Source organism: Micropterus salmoides, unplaced genomic scaffold (genome assembly GCF_014851395.1).
Source record: "Micropterus salmoides isolate LMB-PRFRI ecotype aquatic unplaced genomic scaffold, ASM1485139v1 Ms_hic_scaffold_6, whole genome shotgun sequence".
In the NCBI taxonomy this organism is placed as follows: domain Eukaryota; kingdom Metazoa; phylum Chordata; class Actinopteri; order Centrarchiformes; family Centrarchidae; genus Micropterus; species Micropterus salmoides.
Genome location: NW_024044348.1, coordinates 16,445,451 through 16,460,807, shown reverse-complemented (window position 1 = coordinate 16,460,807; position 15,357 = coordinate 16,445,451). Strand labels below are relative to the sequence as shown.

The 15,357-nt window shown below is 44.0% G+C and overlaps 1 protein-coding gene across 10 annotated transcripts in view; it reads left to right on the top strand.

Annotated features, from left to right (window-relative positions):
• cbfa2t3 (CBFA2/RUNX1 partner transcriptional co-repressor 3) overlaps positions 1-15,357 on the top strand; it is a 42,312-nt gene that overhangs the window by 15,159 nt on the left and 11,796 nt on the right. For all 10 annotated transcript variants that reach the window (XM_038701332.1, XM_038701331.1, XM_038701329.1 and 7 more), the window contains 5 exons: positions 7,694-7,849; positions 10,637-10,878; positions 11,219-11,308; positions 12,080-12,261; positions 14,945-15,228. In XM_038701332.1, the coding sequence (XP_038557260.1) occupies positions 7,694-7,849; positions 10,637-10,878; positions 11,219-11,308; positions 12,080-12,261; positions 14,945-15,228 (954 nt within the window). The remainder of the gene's footprint in view (positions 1-7,693; positions 7,850-10,636; positions 10,879-11,218; positions 11,309-12,079; positions 12,262-14,944; positions 15,229-15,357) is intronic.

The window sequence follows — 15,357 nt, the reverse complement described above, 5'->3', positions numbered from 1 at the left end:
AATGAAATGAAATACATGACATCAAGCAGAAGAATGACTAATCTGCTGTTTGTTTTCCTATCATAGCTGTAAGTGACAGCTCACTGTCAGGTTTTTAACGGTGAACAAAGCATAAGAGCGGCAGACATGAGGAAAAATAGGCAGCCACAATTCACACATTGCATTTAACACACACACGTAAAGAGTCTGGGTTTATGAGAGGAAGGACAGAGATGCTGCAGTTGCTGTGGTGTGTGTGTGTGTGTCTGTCTGTCTGTCTGTCTGTCTGTATGTGTGTTGCCAGGGTCAAATCTAAGTCTTTTGTGTTCCATAAATCAGCAAGCAGCAGCGGTGACGTAAGAACAAACAGAGCTGCTCTCTGCTGCAGCTGGCTGGAAAGAGGGAGAAACAGGAGAGACGAATACAGAGAGGGAAAGAGAGAGCAGGACAGCAGCTGTCATGCCTCCATCGCACACCTGTCACACAGGAAGTGAGCGCCGGCCACTGTTTCCTGGATACACCTCCTCAAACACTGCTCCTGGAAGAAATGCAGGGAGGACATCTGCTGCAGGGAGAGACAGACAGGCAGCCAGACTGATACACTAAAAGATCAATAGATAGAGACATTTGCTAAGGATGAAGAATAAATGCCAAATAACATGAGGTGAAAACAAATACAGAATTTCTCATGCCTCTGTTGCCTTTCTCATGGCAGCTGCCTTGCGGCCCTGTTTACATGTGTCCATATTGCGACAGACAGGTCACTCTGTGGAGACTCCAGCCTAACTCTCCCACAAATACAATAAGCACACATGCCCTAAACTTAACAGTGGGACATTCCCACGCTTGCTTCTCTTACCCTCCCCACCAACCCCAACCCCCCTCCCTTCTGTGACCAATATGAACTGATCCAGATGTAGTGTAGCCACTCACAGATGTACGCATAACTTTCTTTACACCGCCCCACTCCTTTCTCTCAACTTCTTCTCCGCCTTTATGTCTCTGCTTTCCCCAGCCTCTCTCATCACTCAGTTCACAGTCCCTGTCCTCCATGCCTAACTGATCAGAACAGGAAGTGATATCACTCAGTGTTGCAGTGCTACTGATGAGGCACTTGGAGGTATTGTCTCCTGTTTTTGCTTTTCCTCCCAGCCTCTAGAGCCACTCTGTTGTGGCTGCTGTTGGTAGAAAAGCTCCTCTTTGTTTGTCAGGCTTGTCAGGCTGGGTCCTCAGGAGGCCCCCCTTGCCTTATTCCCAGGCTGCCCTTCATGCTGCCTGTATGCAATTAACAGAGTAATTAAAAGCCTGATGAGCTAATTGGTGCTGGGTGAGGCTGCAGGTGTTTGGATCGGGAAGCTTATTTATATAAGTGCACTCCCTGTGAAAATCCTCTGACAGAGGGACAGAGGGTTTTTTCTTTTATTGCTATTTAAATATGTGTATTTAAGACCTATGGATGGTTATTAGTTATTGATTGAAGCAGTCAATGCTAGACACATGAGACAATCAGAGGAAGTAATACCCTGTGACCCAATGTGATTTATTTATACTATAGATACCTATATATAGTATTATATTAGTGGTACATATATTATAAGTTTGAATACTAGAGTAGTAGAACAAAAGTATCAAAAATAACTAAACAGGTTTGGTTATTTTCAAATTATTCATTAAGAAATGCATCTTTGTCTCTCTTACTGTGCCAGTCATCTGTGTCCATGCATGTCACGTGTTGCAAGTAGACATGTAATGCTCAATGGGAAGAAGGAAAGAGACATGGTGTAGCCAGTCATTGATTGAGTTAAGTTGGACAAATTTGGCAGTACTACTCGGGTTTAGACAAGCCAGGTCTTAAAGATGTAGGCAAAGTTTTAGGCTTGTGCAGAACTCTCTTTCATGCCAGTATATCAACAGTGGATATTAAGATAAATTATGTCTCGTCTGATGAAGCCTACTAACGGAGCTCATCTGAAAAAGTAATGACGAAAGAAAGTCTGATCTGATGTTGAAGCATGGCAGCCTGAGGCTGAGCTCTCAGCTGGCAAAATTAAGCACACAGCTGACAGGACGAGGAAAAGAAGATGTAGATGAGAGGCAACAAAGGATAGTTATCATGCAGAGCAGAAGCTACATGTAATTCCTTCTCTCTGCTCTCTGCTCTCTGCTCTCTGCTCGCGTGTCTCTCTCTTTGACCCATTCCCAGATGTATATACACCTCCTCATAAAGCTGTGTGTGTGTCTCTTTCTTGTCTCGTACTTCCTCCCTTATATCTCCCTCTCCTGTCTCTCTCTGTGGCAGCTGTGCTGGTGATGGCTGTGTGCCCATGGTGCAAGCTGGCTGTGGGGTCCCAGGTGGCTCACATGACAGTTATTGATGTTCAGGTGTTCAGCTCCTCTCACACAGAGACCCTAGAGCCATATACACACACAGACACACAGATACAGAAATACAGATACAGATACACACATAGGCACAATACACATGCATACACTCCAATGTAGTTCACATGCATACACAGAATACATGCAAGTAGTCATGTACTTCCACAATTATGCATATAAACTGTATATTCCTCTAATGCTGCAGAGGAAGTGTATACAACACAAGTACAACACAGAATGTGTACAGCTACCAGGCATTACCGTTTTCAGTGTGAAATGAAAACAACAAGCCAGCCATTATGAAAATGTATGTCTAGTTTTTTTATGACTCCTATGGTCCAGTATTTGTGACCATTTGCTGTGTGTACATGTGGTGGGATAGCCAGTGTTGGTACCAGTGCAGTCCTAACATACTCCAGATGTGCCTGGCTAGCCAGGGAGTTGTTCTTGGCACAGCCGCCTCGGCTGAATGTCACAAATACTTTCCTTTATTTAGGAATGGCTCTGGGTTAGTGGCTGGAGAGAAAGAAGGAGGCGAGGATGGATGGATTGTGGGGGGAGGAGAGAGGAAGTGAAAAGAGCAAAATAAATGATTAGCAATGAAGAAGGACTGGGGAGAAGGAGGGGTGTAGAAGGACATAAGATGGAGAGAGAGGAGAGAAGGAGCAGCGAGTAGCTCCAGTCTAGCATCTGGATTTTATTAGCAGCCGTTGGGAAAATCTGAAAAGGAAGTTTTTTCTCTGCGTGCACGTCGGCAGCAGTGATATGCTGCACATAACCACTTCACTGCCGACGAGAGGAGCCAGGCCCTCCCAGAGGAGAACAGATGGTCGCTAGAACTTCAATACAATTACATCAATAACAGCTTTCACAGATATAAGCACTGTATGACAGGATCCCTGCAGCTCAAAGAGACAGAAGTACAACTCTTCTACCCTTAGCACCCCTGGCCCTGGATAAAATGTCTGTAATCCATCCTCACCCCCTGCTTGTCCTCAAGTTATGCTTGGTACTCTTGCCAGTTTACCCATTTTAAAGAAAAAACTTTTGACTTGGGACAAATTGGTGACTTGTCAATGATTTGCTCGTGGTGATCAAAGACACAAGGGCTTTTGTCAGTGCTTATTAAGGAGAACCCCTTCACCCTCCACCCCCCCTTCCCCAGTTTGTTTTTGTTCAACATGTTTGTTCAGCCGGCACTGCATGTGTACTATCACAGAGATTCTCAAGTAACATAGGGGAAAATATGTTTTTGTGTCCGCAGCGTGAGCATACACATCCAGAAAACCTGTGAGCATGTGTGCATACATCTGTGTATCTATTTGTGTGTGTGCACGCACTGTACAGGCCTGTCTCCCACCCTGTTATTAGTGAGGGCTTTAAAGATTGTGAACTCTAAATTAGCTCAAGATGAAGTGGAGTCTGGGATAGTCTGCAGAAGCAGCATGTGTGCTGACACTCAAATATATACATACACACACACACACACACACACTCCCATCTTACCTGTAATACTGTTCAGACACACACTGATAACAAGGCATATATCACCATATATAACTATAAGGCACACAAAAAGAAATTGTGCTCTTTTTGTGGATTGCTCAAGGTCACAGAAAGATGGCATATTGGTCTTCTGCTACTGTTCAAAAGTATTTTTTCTTTTGAATAGCATTTGGGCTGGTAGTATGATATTGGAGGGGCTATAGGTGCTGTATTCCTAAGTCTTAGGCTACAATCCCGATGTTTTGATATGAAGGCCTGATAGGAGGCTGGGGGCCAGGGGCTCAAGCTCTGTTTGTGTGGACTCCTCAGCGGCCTGATAGGGAACAGATGTGGGAAGGCAGGCGGCCGGGCAGCCAGCCAGAGCAGCTGGGAGAAATTAAAAACAACAGCATTCCTGGAGACTGGGGGAATTACAGTGAGAGGGAAGGATAGAGAGAGGGAGGGATGTAAGGAGTGAGAGACAGAGGGAGAGTTTTAGGGCTATGTGGTCTCCGACAAGAGTCTCTGTGGAGTACCAGAGATTGCATAGACTGGGGGGATTTAAGGGGACTGTTCTGCCGTGGTTAGCTCAAGCTAATAAGTTGCATCTATATTTCCAGTGGAAGCACGAACACACATGCACTTACACACATACAAATACAAATAGCCAACAAGCGGATGATGACTATGACAATGTGAAATGAGACCACAAATGTGAAATGAGATCAAAATGCATCTGAATGGCCTTCTAATGGCTTGTCATTAAATGATGGCATTTAGTTGTGTATGTGTGTTTTTAAGGGCTTTAGTGGAGGCATATGTCCTTATATCTATAATGAGACCCCACATGGCTTTAGAAAGTTAGACAAACCACAGCACTGTGTGCAGTTGTACAGTACATGATCTGTGGTTTTGTGTTTCTCGCAGTGAATTGTTTTTCATCTTGTTTCATCATGACACAAGAGGATAGTAGAAGAGAGAGAACATTTTTAGAACTCAGACTGCAGACTGTTTCTTTGGTGAGCAATCTTTTAGCCCTGATTACGTCAAACGTGCAGATATACAGCTGTTAAGAGAGTCAGAGAAACAGAGACAGATAGCGACAGCGGCAGAGAGGTAGGTAATGATTGTGTCGTATTGTCGTTCTGTTTTCAGCATAATATTCCATAGTGAGTGTTTTGGACAAACAGCAATGTATCTGCATCTTAAACAGATCTACTCTGAGCTGTTTTGATCACAAAGTAGCTCTTATCCGAGAGCCAGATAAAAACCTGTGGGTGGAAATAGAGCAGCTTTTAGACAAGACCATGAGCATGGTCTAGACCCAGACTTTAACCACAGGTCTGTTTTACCTGGTATGCTCTCAGTTTGAGTGTTTTGTCCTTCAGCACAAAGCCCAATGGGAGCACAAATGGCCACAGATGGGGTGGCAGACCTAGCAGACTTCCTAATGTATTAAAAGTGAAATCCAGAGCATGGCGCGTGTGCCCTGTCCCTGTTGCTGGTCAGATTAAACAGCTGTCTATAATCCCACGGTGGGAGCAGACATACAGACAGGATGGCCCCCTTATCCTCCTGTCCTCTCCTCTCCTCTCCTCTCCTCTCCTCCTTACATTTTGTAGATCTCACAGGGTTCGGGCTCTTGTTCATTAGAGTGAAGCTTCAGACTATCAAACAATATTGGGACAAAGAGACTTAACCACAGTCTAAACAGAACTTGTACAACTGGTTATTATAATGCATGTTAGGATTTTTTGTTGGGATGTATAATATGTGTAAGTCCTACAGTACACACTGCATACAGTTGGCACACTATATTTGATCAAAGAGGAGGTTTACTGAAACATATGGTTGCCTCGCCACAGGAAGCAGCTCACCACTTCAGCAGCACGGAGAGCTTGTTTGTGTGTTTAGGATTCTTTAGAGGAGAATGGCTGCATCTATTTATACCAGCCATCCCCATCTGCCCCTATCTACAACCTTGTGTGTTTATGTTCTGTGCGTCTGGCATGGGGCAAACAGCAGAGTGCCCCTCATGTTCTTGAGGATCACTGTGTCAATGGCACTCGTGCAGCACACTCCAGAGTAGCACTCTTTAAATACAGACACCAGCTGTTGAACGCATCTACATGAGCTCTCAGAAATAGGCTAACACCAACGACTGACGCCAACTGAGGCAGGAGTTTTGGGGAGGAAAACACTGGATTCATCGTTGGCTCACGAGGAGTGAAATGAAAAACGCAATCTTTTCAAAGTGATTTAGGTGGTTACTACAATACATTTACAGCTGTTAAGGAGGTTTCTAAACAGTATTCAATTGTATCAAAGGCATTTGGCTATTTCGTTTCAAGAGTAGTGGTGGTACTATTTTTATCATCATTACTAGTATAACACGGGGTAATCTCTGACTACTAATAAGATAATTTCCCTTGCGTCATTTGAACAAGCCCGGTCTCATGAGAGTGCCACTCTGGCAGTGATCTTTACACTGTGTACATGAGGGTGTGAAATAAGGCTTTTGATTGGCTTTTATTTGGGTTCTATATCTGGGAGAACAGTCAAGGTTAATTTCTTTCTCTCTTTCTACAAAACGTTGAGACAGCTGAAAGAGAGAAAAAGGAAAGCATAGAAAATGGAGTTATTGAAAATCAATGAATGCTACATAAAATCTGCAATGTGGTTTATATCTGCTTTGCTAGAGCAGAAAAGAGGGCCCTCTGACCTTACTCTTTCATTATAAATGTATATATTTACTACACTACTGGTGGGTAGTACTAGTGCAGAAATACGTACATTTCTGTACTAAAATATAAACCATGCTGCAGATTGATTTCATTGTTTTTCATTGCACATTTATTGTGCTCTCTGCCAGTTATGCACATGTACACACTCTAAAGCTATCTTCTCACAGGCTGCAAAAGTCATCACACCTCTCAGCTCAAGTTTACATTGCAGAAAGATCTGGTTCCAGCAGCTGCGACAGACGGACACATAGACCGAAAGACAGTCAACACTCTCAGCTCACTAAATTAAAGACCTGCTGCTTGTTTATACTAAATATATATATATATATGACTTTGTTTTGTGCATGATGATTTTGCGAAGACACACTGTATATAAAGACTGCATGAGGCCCTTTGCCACAAATGTGTCATGTTTTCTTCTCATCTCCCTTGCTGTACCATCCATTCCCTTCACGCTACAGAGCTTGGCCTTGCCTTGTTTGGTGCTGGCAGGGTGTCTGGCAGAGGACAGTGAAGCTTCTGGTGGCAGGACGGAGCTCTGCTGAAAGCCAGTCCACAGTGATGGACAGCAGCAGATCCAGCTGCACTTGTCACTGGCTGTCAAGCCGGCTGTCTGAACTAGGGGACGAGAGGGGGCAGGCGGGGAGGAGTGAGGAGTTTGTGCATGTGAATGTGTGTGTGTGTGGGCACTGGGGGTTGGAGGTTATAGTGGAGGGGCACTGATTGGGATGTCAGACCTACATGTAGTGTGTGTGTGTGTCTGTATGTGTGTGCGTGAAGGAGAGAAAGAGATGGGGGGGCTCAGTCAGCAGCAACTGAGCGAGTGAGCAGGTGTTACTGTATGTCTCCCAGGCCCATGAATCTCCAACAAGAGAGACACAATACAAGTTTGGATTCATTTCCACTCCCTGCATTGATTTGTTTTGGTTCTTTTTATGGGGCTTTTGGTTTAAAACAATCGATAGCTCCCGGGTGGAAATGTCAGCGCTCTCCTCCTTAACCAGCTGTCTCCACTTTGAAAGTATGATTTTTTTTTTCATGCTGGAGCTCCATCTTGATGGCTGTCTCTCTTCTCTCTTTCCTTTTCTCAATTCATGTCGCAGGTAGCAGAGTGCAGAAGGTTGGAACAATGCCAGATTCACCTGCGGATGTGAAAACCCAGCCCAGGTCCACCCCACCCACCATGCCTCCTCCACCCCCGGCTGTCAGCCAAGCAACCAATCGCAATGCTTCATTCACCCCTACTACCAGTAAATCAAGTAAGGACCCTTTCCATTTTTGAGTGTTTTCCAACTTTATTGACACCTTAAGTCTACTTTATACAGTGAGGGTGCATTCACTGTTAGAGTTGTCTTCAGTCCAAAATCTTTACCAGAAGCTATTTAGCTGTACATGATCCACAGTTGATTAGCTCACATGCTGTGAGATATATATTTTGATTTGAAGATGATCCTATTGTGCTGAAGAGTCATGTCAGCAAGCAGTTAACCAGGTAGGTGTGAGGAAAAGCAGTGAGCTGGTAGGTGTGCTGGAACAGCTGGAAGATGGCCATAGTTGGTATCTATATCCTTGCTGACATGAATATCTAAGTATAGATTTAGTAATTTGTAGGCCAATTTTTTGCATCCAGGTTCAAACCAGTGGTCCCAAAGATGCATATCATATACTGTGATGACAGTGTCTACGGTTTGATTCTACTTGGGGATATTTGTTGCGTGTCATTCACTGTCTCTCTTTCCTTTTGTGACCTGGGGGTTCTCAAATGTCCACAGTCAAATAACAGCAAAAATGCCCCAAATATTGTTAAAACTGTACTAAATTCGCTTACATGTCTAAAGTCTAGCTTACATGTATCTCTTGTCAGAACAGTTTTTCAGTGACTATGTTTCAATGTATTCTATGTGTTAAAAAAAAACATGTTAAAAAATATTCACTCATCAATCTGTCCCTTGTAGGTCAACTGTCATGAACACTTTATATGCTTGTAGAGAAATTCCAAATATGTGTTTCTTCCCTGTTCTGATGAACAAGTGTTGAAGTCACTTGTGTGTCAGGTGTGTGTCTCTGCAAGCATCTATCTGTGTGTGTGTGTGTGCGAATGCCCTTGCTAGTGAGACAAGTGTCTTTGAGTGCATGTGCAAGTGCGGCTGTGGCATTGTGTGTGCATGAGCTGTGTTGTTTACCAGCTGGTTGGGCGGCGGTGGCTGGGGTTGCGATGCGGTGTGTAGACTACTTTCTTCCCTATATAGCAATGACAGGCCATGTTGTTTCACCTGTTGTGGCGGGTGGTCAGCAGTGTAGCTCTCTCCATGCACCTCTCCCTCTCTCTAAAACCAGAACACAAGTGCTGCCTGTTGGGATCACATGGGTTAGTCCATATGTGTTCAGGTCCTTAACCCACTGATTAGAGCAACAATCATGCTTGAGTGGAACCACAGGAAAACTAGACTATTGAACAAATAAACTGTATATAGTCTTGTTTTCAAGTACGAATACAAGGTTACAGTACACACTTTACTTCCTGCAGAGTCCTGTAAACACATTTTGAAAACATTATGTTGCTGCGGGGCTAATAAAATTATAGTTTGAATGCCATGCTCTGTGTAAGGGCTAGCATATGGAGTTATAATGAAACAGTCATTTGATTGTAGGTACAGACATTTCATGCAGACCATTGTGTGTTTAATCTGAGAGAAAACTGTGTTTTTCCATTTTTCTGTTTTCAACAAACATTGGTGGTAGGCAACATCACAGCTAGTGAGGACAAACCTTACATTAAAAGGGATGGGGTAGAAAAATAAAATGAGTTTAAAAGAAATTATTTATATTAATGTATACAAATAAATATACACATACACATACTTATCCATATGTATATATACATACACGCAAAGTTTCGTATATATTTCGTATATTCTTACACGCATAAAACCCATATACACTCGCACTTGTTGTACTCTCTCCCACATACACATACTTTTGCTAGTAGTAGTATTTAAAACTACACCTTAATAATAATAATGAATAAAACACCCAAGGGACAACATAGGGCAAACGAACTGCACACATCAATAAGATATCGATAAACTATATAGGGTGAATTAAATTTCACTAGATACAAGCCGTCCATGGAGGTATGGCATGGAGAGTAAATTGAAAACAAAAAAGTAAATACAAACAATTTATATTTGAATGTAATCTACTCTCATCTGGCTCAGATAGGAACATATGAAAACAGGGGAAAAGTCAAATGTGTGTGCGTGTGTGTGTGTGTGAGTTTGTTTGTGCCTGCATTACAAAGAATATGTGAGTGATTATATATGTGTATGATTGCTGTGTCTATTCTGAACCTTAAAGCTGCAAATCTACTTTCAGCTGGTGGACATATGTAGGGCCAGATTTAGCTACACACCTGCTATTGGAATAAAAGTAACACAGGCCACAGGGCTATTTTTGGCACCTCTTTAACAAGTTCCTCTTATAGTTGTGTCCTAGTGAGTGAGCAGGAGATGTTGAGGAGCAGGGTGGAATAGACTGATTCGGGGGGGGGGGGGTCAAATGCTACCACTTGTGAGACAGCTGAAGTTACTGCAAACACACACACAAATACACACTCACAGCTCTCAGTCAAACTGCACCACTGAAGTCTGTGAAGACTCTTAATCATCCAGGTCATTGTTATCCAAGGTGGGTTAAAATCAAGGGCAACTGAACTTGGTTGAAGATAATCAAAGACATTTTGCCTCTCATCCATAAGGCCTCAGTTCTGAAGAAGCATCTTGCATGAGAAGCGAAACGTTGAGTATATTCAACCAAGTCCAGTTGATTTTAACCCACCGTGGCTGCACCACTGAAGTTACTGTAGGAGTGGTGTCAAATTTGAGTCTAATGTGTGCATTACTTATATTTAATCTTAACCACATACGCCTCTATCAGCAGAATAAAAGAGCTCAACATGCCCCCAGATCTGCCAGATGGCCCCCAGGCCCCTCAAAAACTACTAACCAAATTCACGTTGTCTCTTCCTTCTGTCTGTTCATTTGCAGTGCTGAATGGGAGCAGCCACTCTCCTACATCGCTGAACGGTGCTCCGTCAACTCCTAACGGCTTCAGTAATGGGCCAGCCATGTCCTCAACGGCCTCGCTTTCCAACCAGCAGCTCCCGCCAGCTTGTGGTGCCCGACAACTCTGCAAGCTGAAGCGCTTCCTGACCACACTGCAGCAGTTTGGCAACGACATATCGCCTGAGATTGGAGAGAGAGTGCGCAGCCTTGTGCTGGGGCTGGTGGTAAGTCTGATTATTTTCATGTGGAAATATTTAGATGACTCTTTCAAAAACAAAACCGTACTCACTCAGCAGTTCTCTTTATGCTAATGTTGTATCTACTTATTATGCTTGTTGTACATATTGTAAATTTGTCTTGTACAGCATTCAAAAAGGACGGAGCCCCCATAGCCCCAAAAGTATTTTTTTCATCACAAAAAGCACAAAAGATAATATCTTGTGCAAACAACATATTATCTCTTTTGGCTCTGAAAGAAAGTGTTATAAGTAAGTTTTATAAGTTTTTTTCAGCAACTCGACTTGTGTATCCTCTTTGTCTAACTCTCTCTGTTGTATTGTGCAGAACTCCACTCTCACTATCGAAGAGTTTCACTCCAAACTTCACGAGGCCACCAACTTCCCTTTGAGGCCGTTCGTCATCCCCTTCCTGAAGGTAAATACTTACTGCACAGATTTTATGTAAGATTAATCAAGCCTGTCTTAAGCTGACACGCTCAGAGCTTACTGCTGCTTTCCAAATGGCCAGTGTTCAGGACTGATATTGTATTCCCTTACTCTGTGCTCCTTCTTTTACTGCCTCCGAACAAAAATTGTTCATAGAGATAGGCGGGGAGGGAAACCTTGTTTCAATTGGAAGCCTATGGGTCTGTACTGTGTACACTGCACTTGCAGTACTATGTAGAAAATGGTGGGATGTGCTTGTGAAGGTCCATTAAAAGTGTGTGTGAGTGTGTCAGATCTCCTGGTGTGCAATGATCTTCCACATCTGGGACATTGCAGCAATGGCTGCGTTATATCAACCAGACAGTTCTGAGAGAGCTATTTGACAGCACTGACACACACACACACACACACACACACACACACACACACACACACACACACACACACACACAGTATACACATCAGCACACCCCGGAGAGAGAGAGACACATGGCAGAGGAAGGTGTCAAGGGACCTGTCTTATCTCATCCTGTCTCTTCATCTATCACTTTCTTTTTTTTCTCACCCTAATCTGGCATTATTTCACTCTCACCCCATCTATCTGTTCTTTCACCATGGGTTTGTAGCTTACCTCTTGTCCACTAACCATTCTTTTCTACATTTACATTGGCTCAATAAGTCTACCGCTGGTATATCCTTCCTACAACAACTTATTAACTAATCCAGAGATGCCTTTTTTTGTCTCTTTTTACCACTGTAGGCAAACCTGCCCTTGCTACAGAGAGAGTTGCTTCACTGTGCCAGGTTGGCCAAGCAGACTCCAGCTCAGTATCTGGCCCAACACGAGCAGCTTCTCCTGGACGCCAATGCTAGCTCGCCCCTCGACTCGTCTGAGATCATGCTGGAGATGAATGAGCACGGCAAGAGACGGACCCCTGACAGGTAGCATCTCTCCATTGCACACAAGAAAATGCAGACACAGACATCAGAGACACATACACATTGGCAGACTCGCACACAGCCAGTGTTATGTATATGAATTATTTCAGGGTATTTTAGAATGCCAAGCAGCAAGGGGAGGCTATAAATCCTCTGTGCGGGAGGCGGAAGTCTGGACAGCCCCGATGCCAGGCTGGGCTCTGCCAGCTGTCTGGGAGGGAGGGGTGAGATAAATGCAGAGTAGGAAAAGAAAGAGAGTGTCTGAGAAGCAAAATAGAGAGAGAGAGACAGAAAAGAGGGAAGTACAGTAGATGTCCTCAGCACAACCCAAAGACAGACAGAAAGACCAACAGTGAGCTGGTTTGCCATTGTCCCATATTTCTCCCCAGTGTTCTGCTTTATTCACCCAGCTAAGAAGATGACACATGGGAGAATTAACTAGTATTTCCTTTTGTTCCTTCTTCTCATTGTCCGACTTTTCTGATCACTTTTTCGCCTCTCGCACTCACTTGCTCTCTCTCTCCCTCTCGCTCTCTCCGACTGCCTGACCTGCGGGCTCCCAACAGCTGTCCATATGTTGGGGATGTGTCCAGATGGTGATGTGCTGACCGTAACACTGAGCACATCCTGAGTGGGCTGTGGGGGGGTTGGAGCTGAATGTGCAATCCCACTGTAATCCGCACACCTCCGCCTCCCGACCTGTGGCTTATACACAGCAGGCGGGGCTTGGTGGAGGAGGGGGATGGCGCGGATTCAAGCTGAGGCAGGGCCTACGTCGTGCCAGCTGTTCCTGTGATTTGTCAGATACTAGAGCAAGGGATGTGTATGAGTATAGTCGACATGAGCGCACAAACACACAGACATGCACTCGCACACATCATCTACATGGGGCTGTGTTGCATTTATTTGCCTTTGATCCCCAGGACGATAAAGAGTGATTTTCCATCCGAATGCCTGGCTGTTGCCATCCAGCTAAACAGATTAATATCAACACACCCATTTAAACTGTCCAGATGGCTTGAAAACACTACCTCTCACACACACATACACACACACTCACTTGGACAGACACAAGCGAGTGTCAATAAACATCTGCCAAACACAGCATATTGCCCCCTAAGCCCCAGAGCAGGGTGGGAGAGAGGGGGAAATACTTGCAGTCGAAGAGTAGGCTGAGGGATATTCAGATTAAGAGCTTGAGACGCAGGGTGTACAGTTGGACTTGGCTTTGTTTGATACATATGGTGTACAGCTGTGCAATAGCTTTGTAGGGCCACTGCTGTACTGCAACTGAACAACAAGCAGCTTTCAGCAGGGATACATGTGTGTGACTATGTGTGTGCATATACCACGAGGGAGATGTTGAACACAGGTTTGTGTTCCTTGCTTGAGCCTCCTCAAACAGGTATAGTCCGCAATACTAGGTATTGTAATCTTTGAAAATAAATTGTTATGGTAAACTGTGATTTCTCATTTAATAATCTGTTCACTGTGGTACTCCTTTTTCTCAGAGCAAATAATTACTGAGCAAAGTTACAAAGCTCCTGTTGCATCTGGAGTCCCAGAGAACAACAAATGTTCAACTCTTGAATTTTGTCTTCATTTGTATAAAATTAGAGCACAGATGTTTCTGATTTCTGAGTTTTCTTTGAATAATCATAATTTGGCACTACTGTTACCTTACGTGGTTTCACAGTTTGCCAAAAACACGGATGCTGTACACTAGTAATATACTGTAGGCAATACTGCCTCATCACAAACACATCAACACACACAATCAGACAATCTGATGTTAAGGGCATTCTAGTCCTTGCTGGGGCATGTTTTCCTGAAGTAATATATTGGCATTGCATATTTAGCCTGGCAATCCCAGGTCATCCCACGGTTTTCACATTACTCATTGTGGTCTGGTGACGCCATAGATGGACCAGCTGGCAAAGATGAAGTAAGCTGTTCAAAAGTTCATCTCTCTCTTCAGACATTAACACATGCAGTTGCAGAACTTTTTGTAAATGAGGGTAGCCATGCCCACACCAAAACAATTTGTGATTGGTCCAGCATATAAGCAGCTGAATTGATTCTTGGGTGGACAGTTGTGGAATAATTGTAAATGGGGCTGTGTAAACAGAGCTAATGAGTTGTAGTCTGGCTGCGTAAGACCATTGCATATTGGCAAACAAACATAGATCTGTTATGTTGAAGATGATAATATACCACACATCCCACATTTCCCACTGCTGGATAAAACGCTTCAGCCCTTAGTCTGTATGTTCAACTTTCTTTCCATGATTTTAAATTCTTTACAGGATGTTTCATGTTTTTCTTAAAGCTGCAGTCTGTAACAATTGAACATACAAAACAAAACCTTCCGCATCTCTCTCCCCACTGCTCGTATCAGTGTACTCTGTTTAGGCCTCGCTCTCCCTGGCCAGAGTCTCACCAGGCCCCTGAATCCTCTCCCCCCTCAAACGTTATTCCCCCATTTGTCATACCATATGCTGCTAACTTTTGGTTTGACATTTTCTACTGCCTGTTCAAAAAAGCATTAAAGTACATAGTCACCACGTTAAATACAATCATGGCAAGCCACACCACTATTCATTTCTAGATGTAATGTTACTTAGAAGCAGCTGAGTGTTTTAACATTCAATCGTGTTTTAACCCACTCCCATATCCTCCTCTTCAGGACCAAAGACAGCTCAGAGAGAGATGGGTTGCATCCTGAGCACCTGGCTAAGAGGCCCTGCACCATCAGCCCTAGCCAACGCTTCAGCCCCAGTACAGGTCTTCCTGCTCACCCACCTCCCAACGGCCTCTCCACACACCCTCCCAACGGCCTATCCCACCCACCCAACCCCCAAATGGGACCCCAGCACTATCGCTTAGAAGACATGGCCCTGGCACACCAATACAGAGACGCTTACAGACATAATGAACACCGTGACGCCCGAGACAGGCACCGTCAGACAGGTAGAACAGCTACACAGCTTTCACATGGTCAGATAAATCTATAGATCTACAGTCCTCCGTTATATGGTTGAGACTGTGGGCTTGTGTATATTTAAGTGGGGTGTATGGAGAGAACAAAGGCCAGTTGTC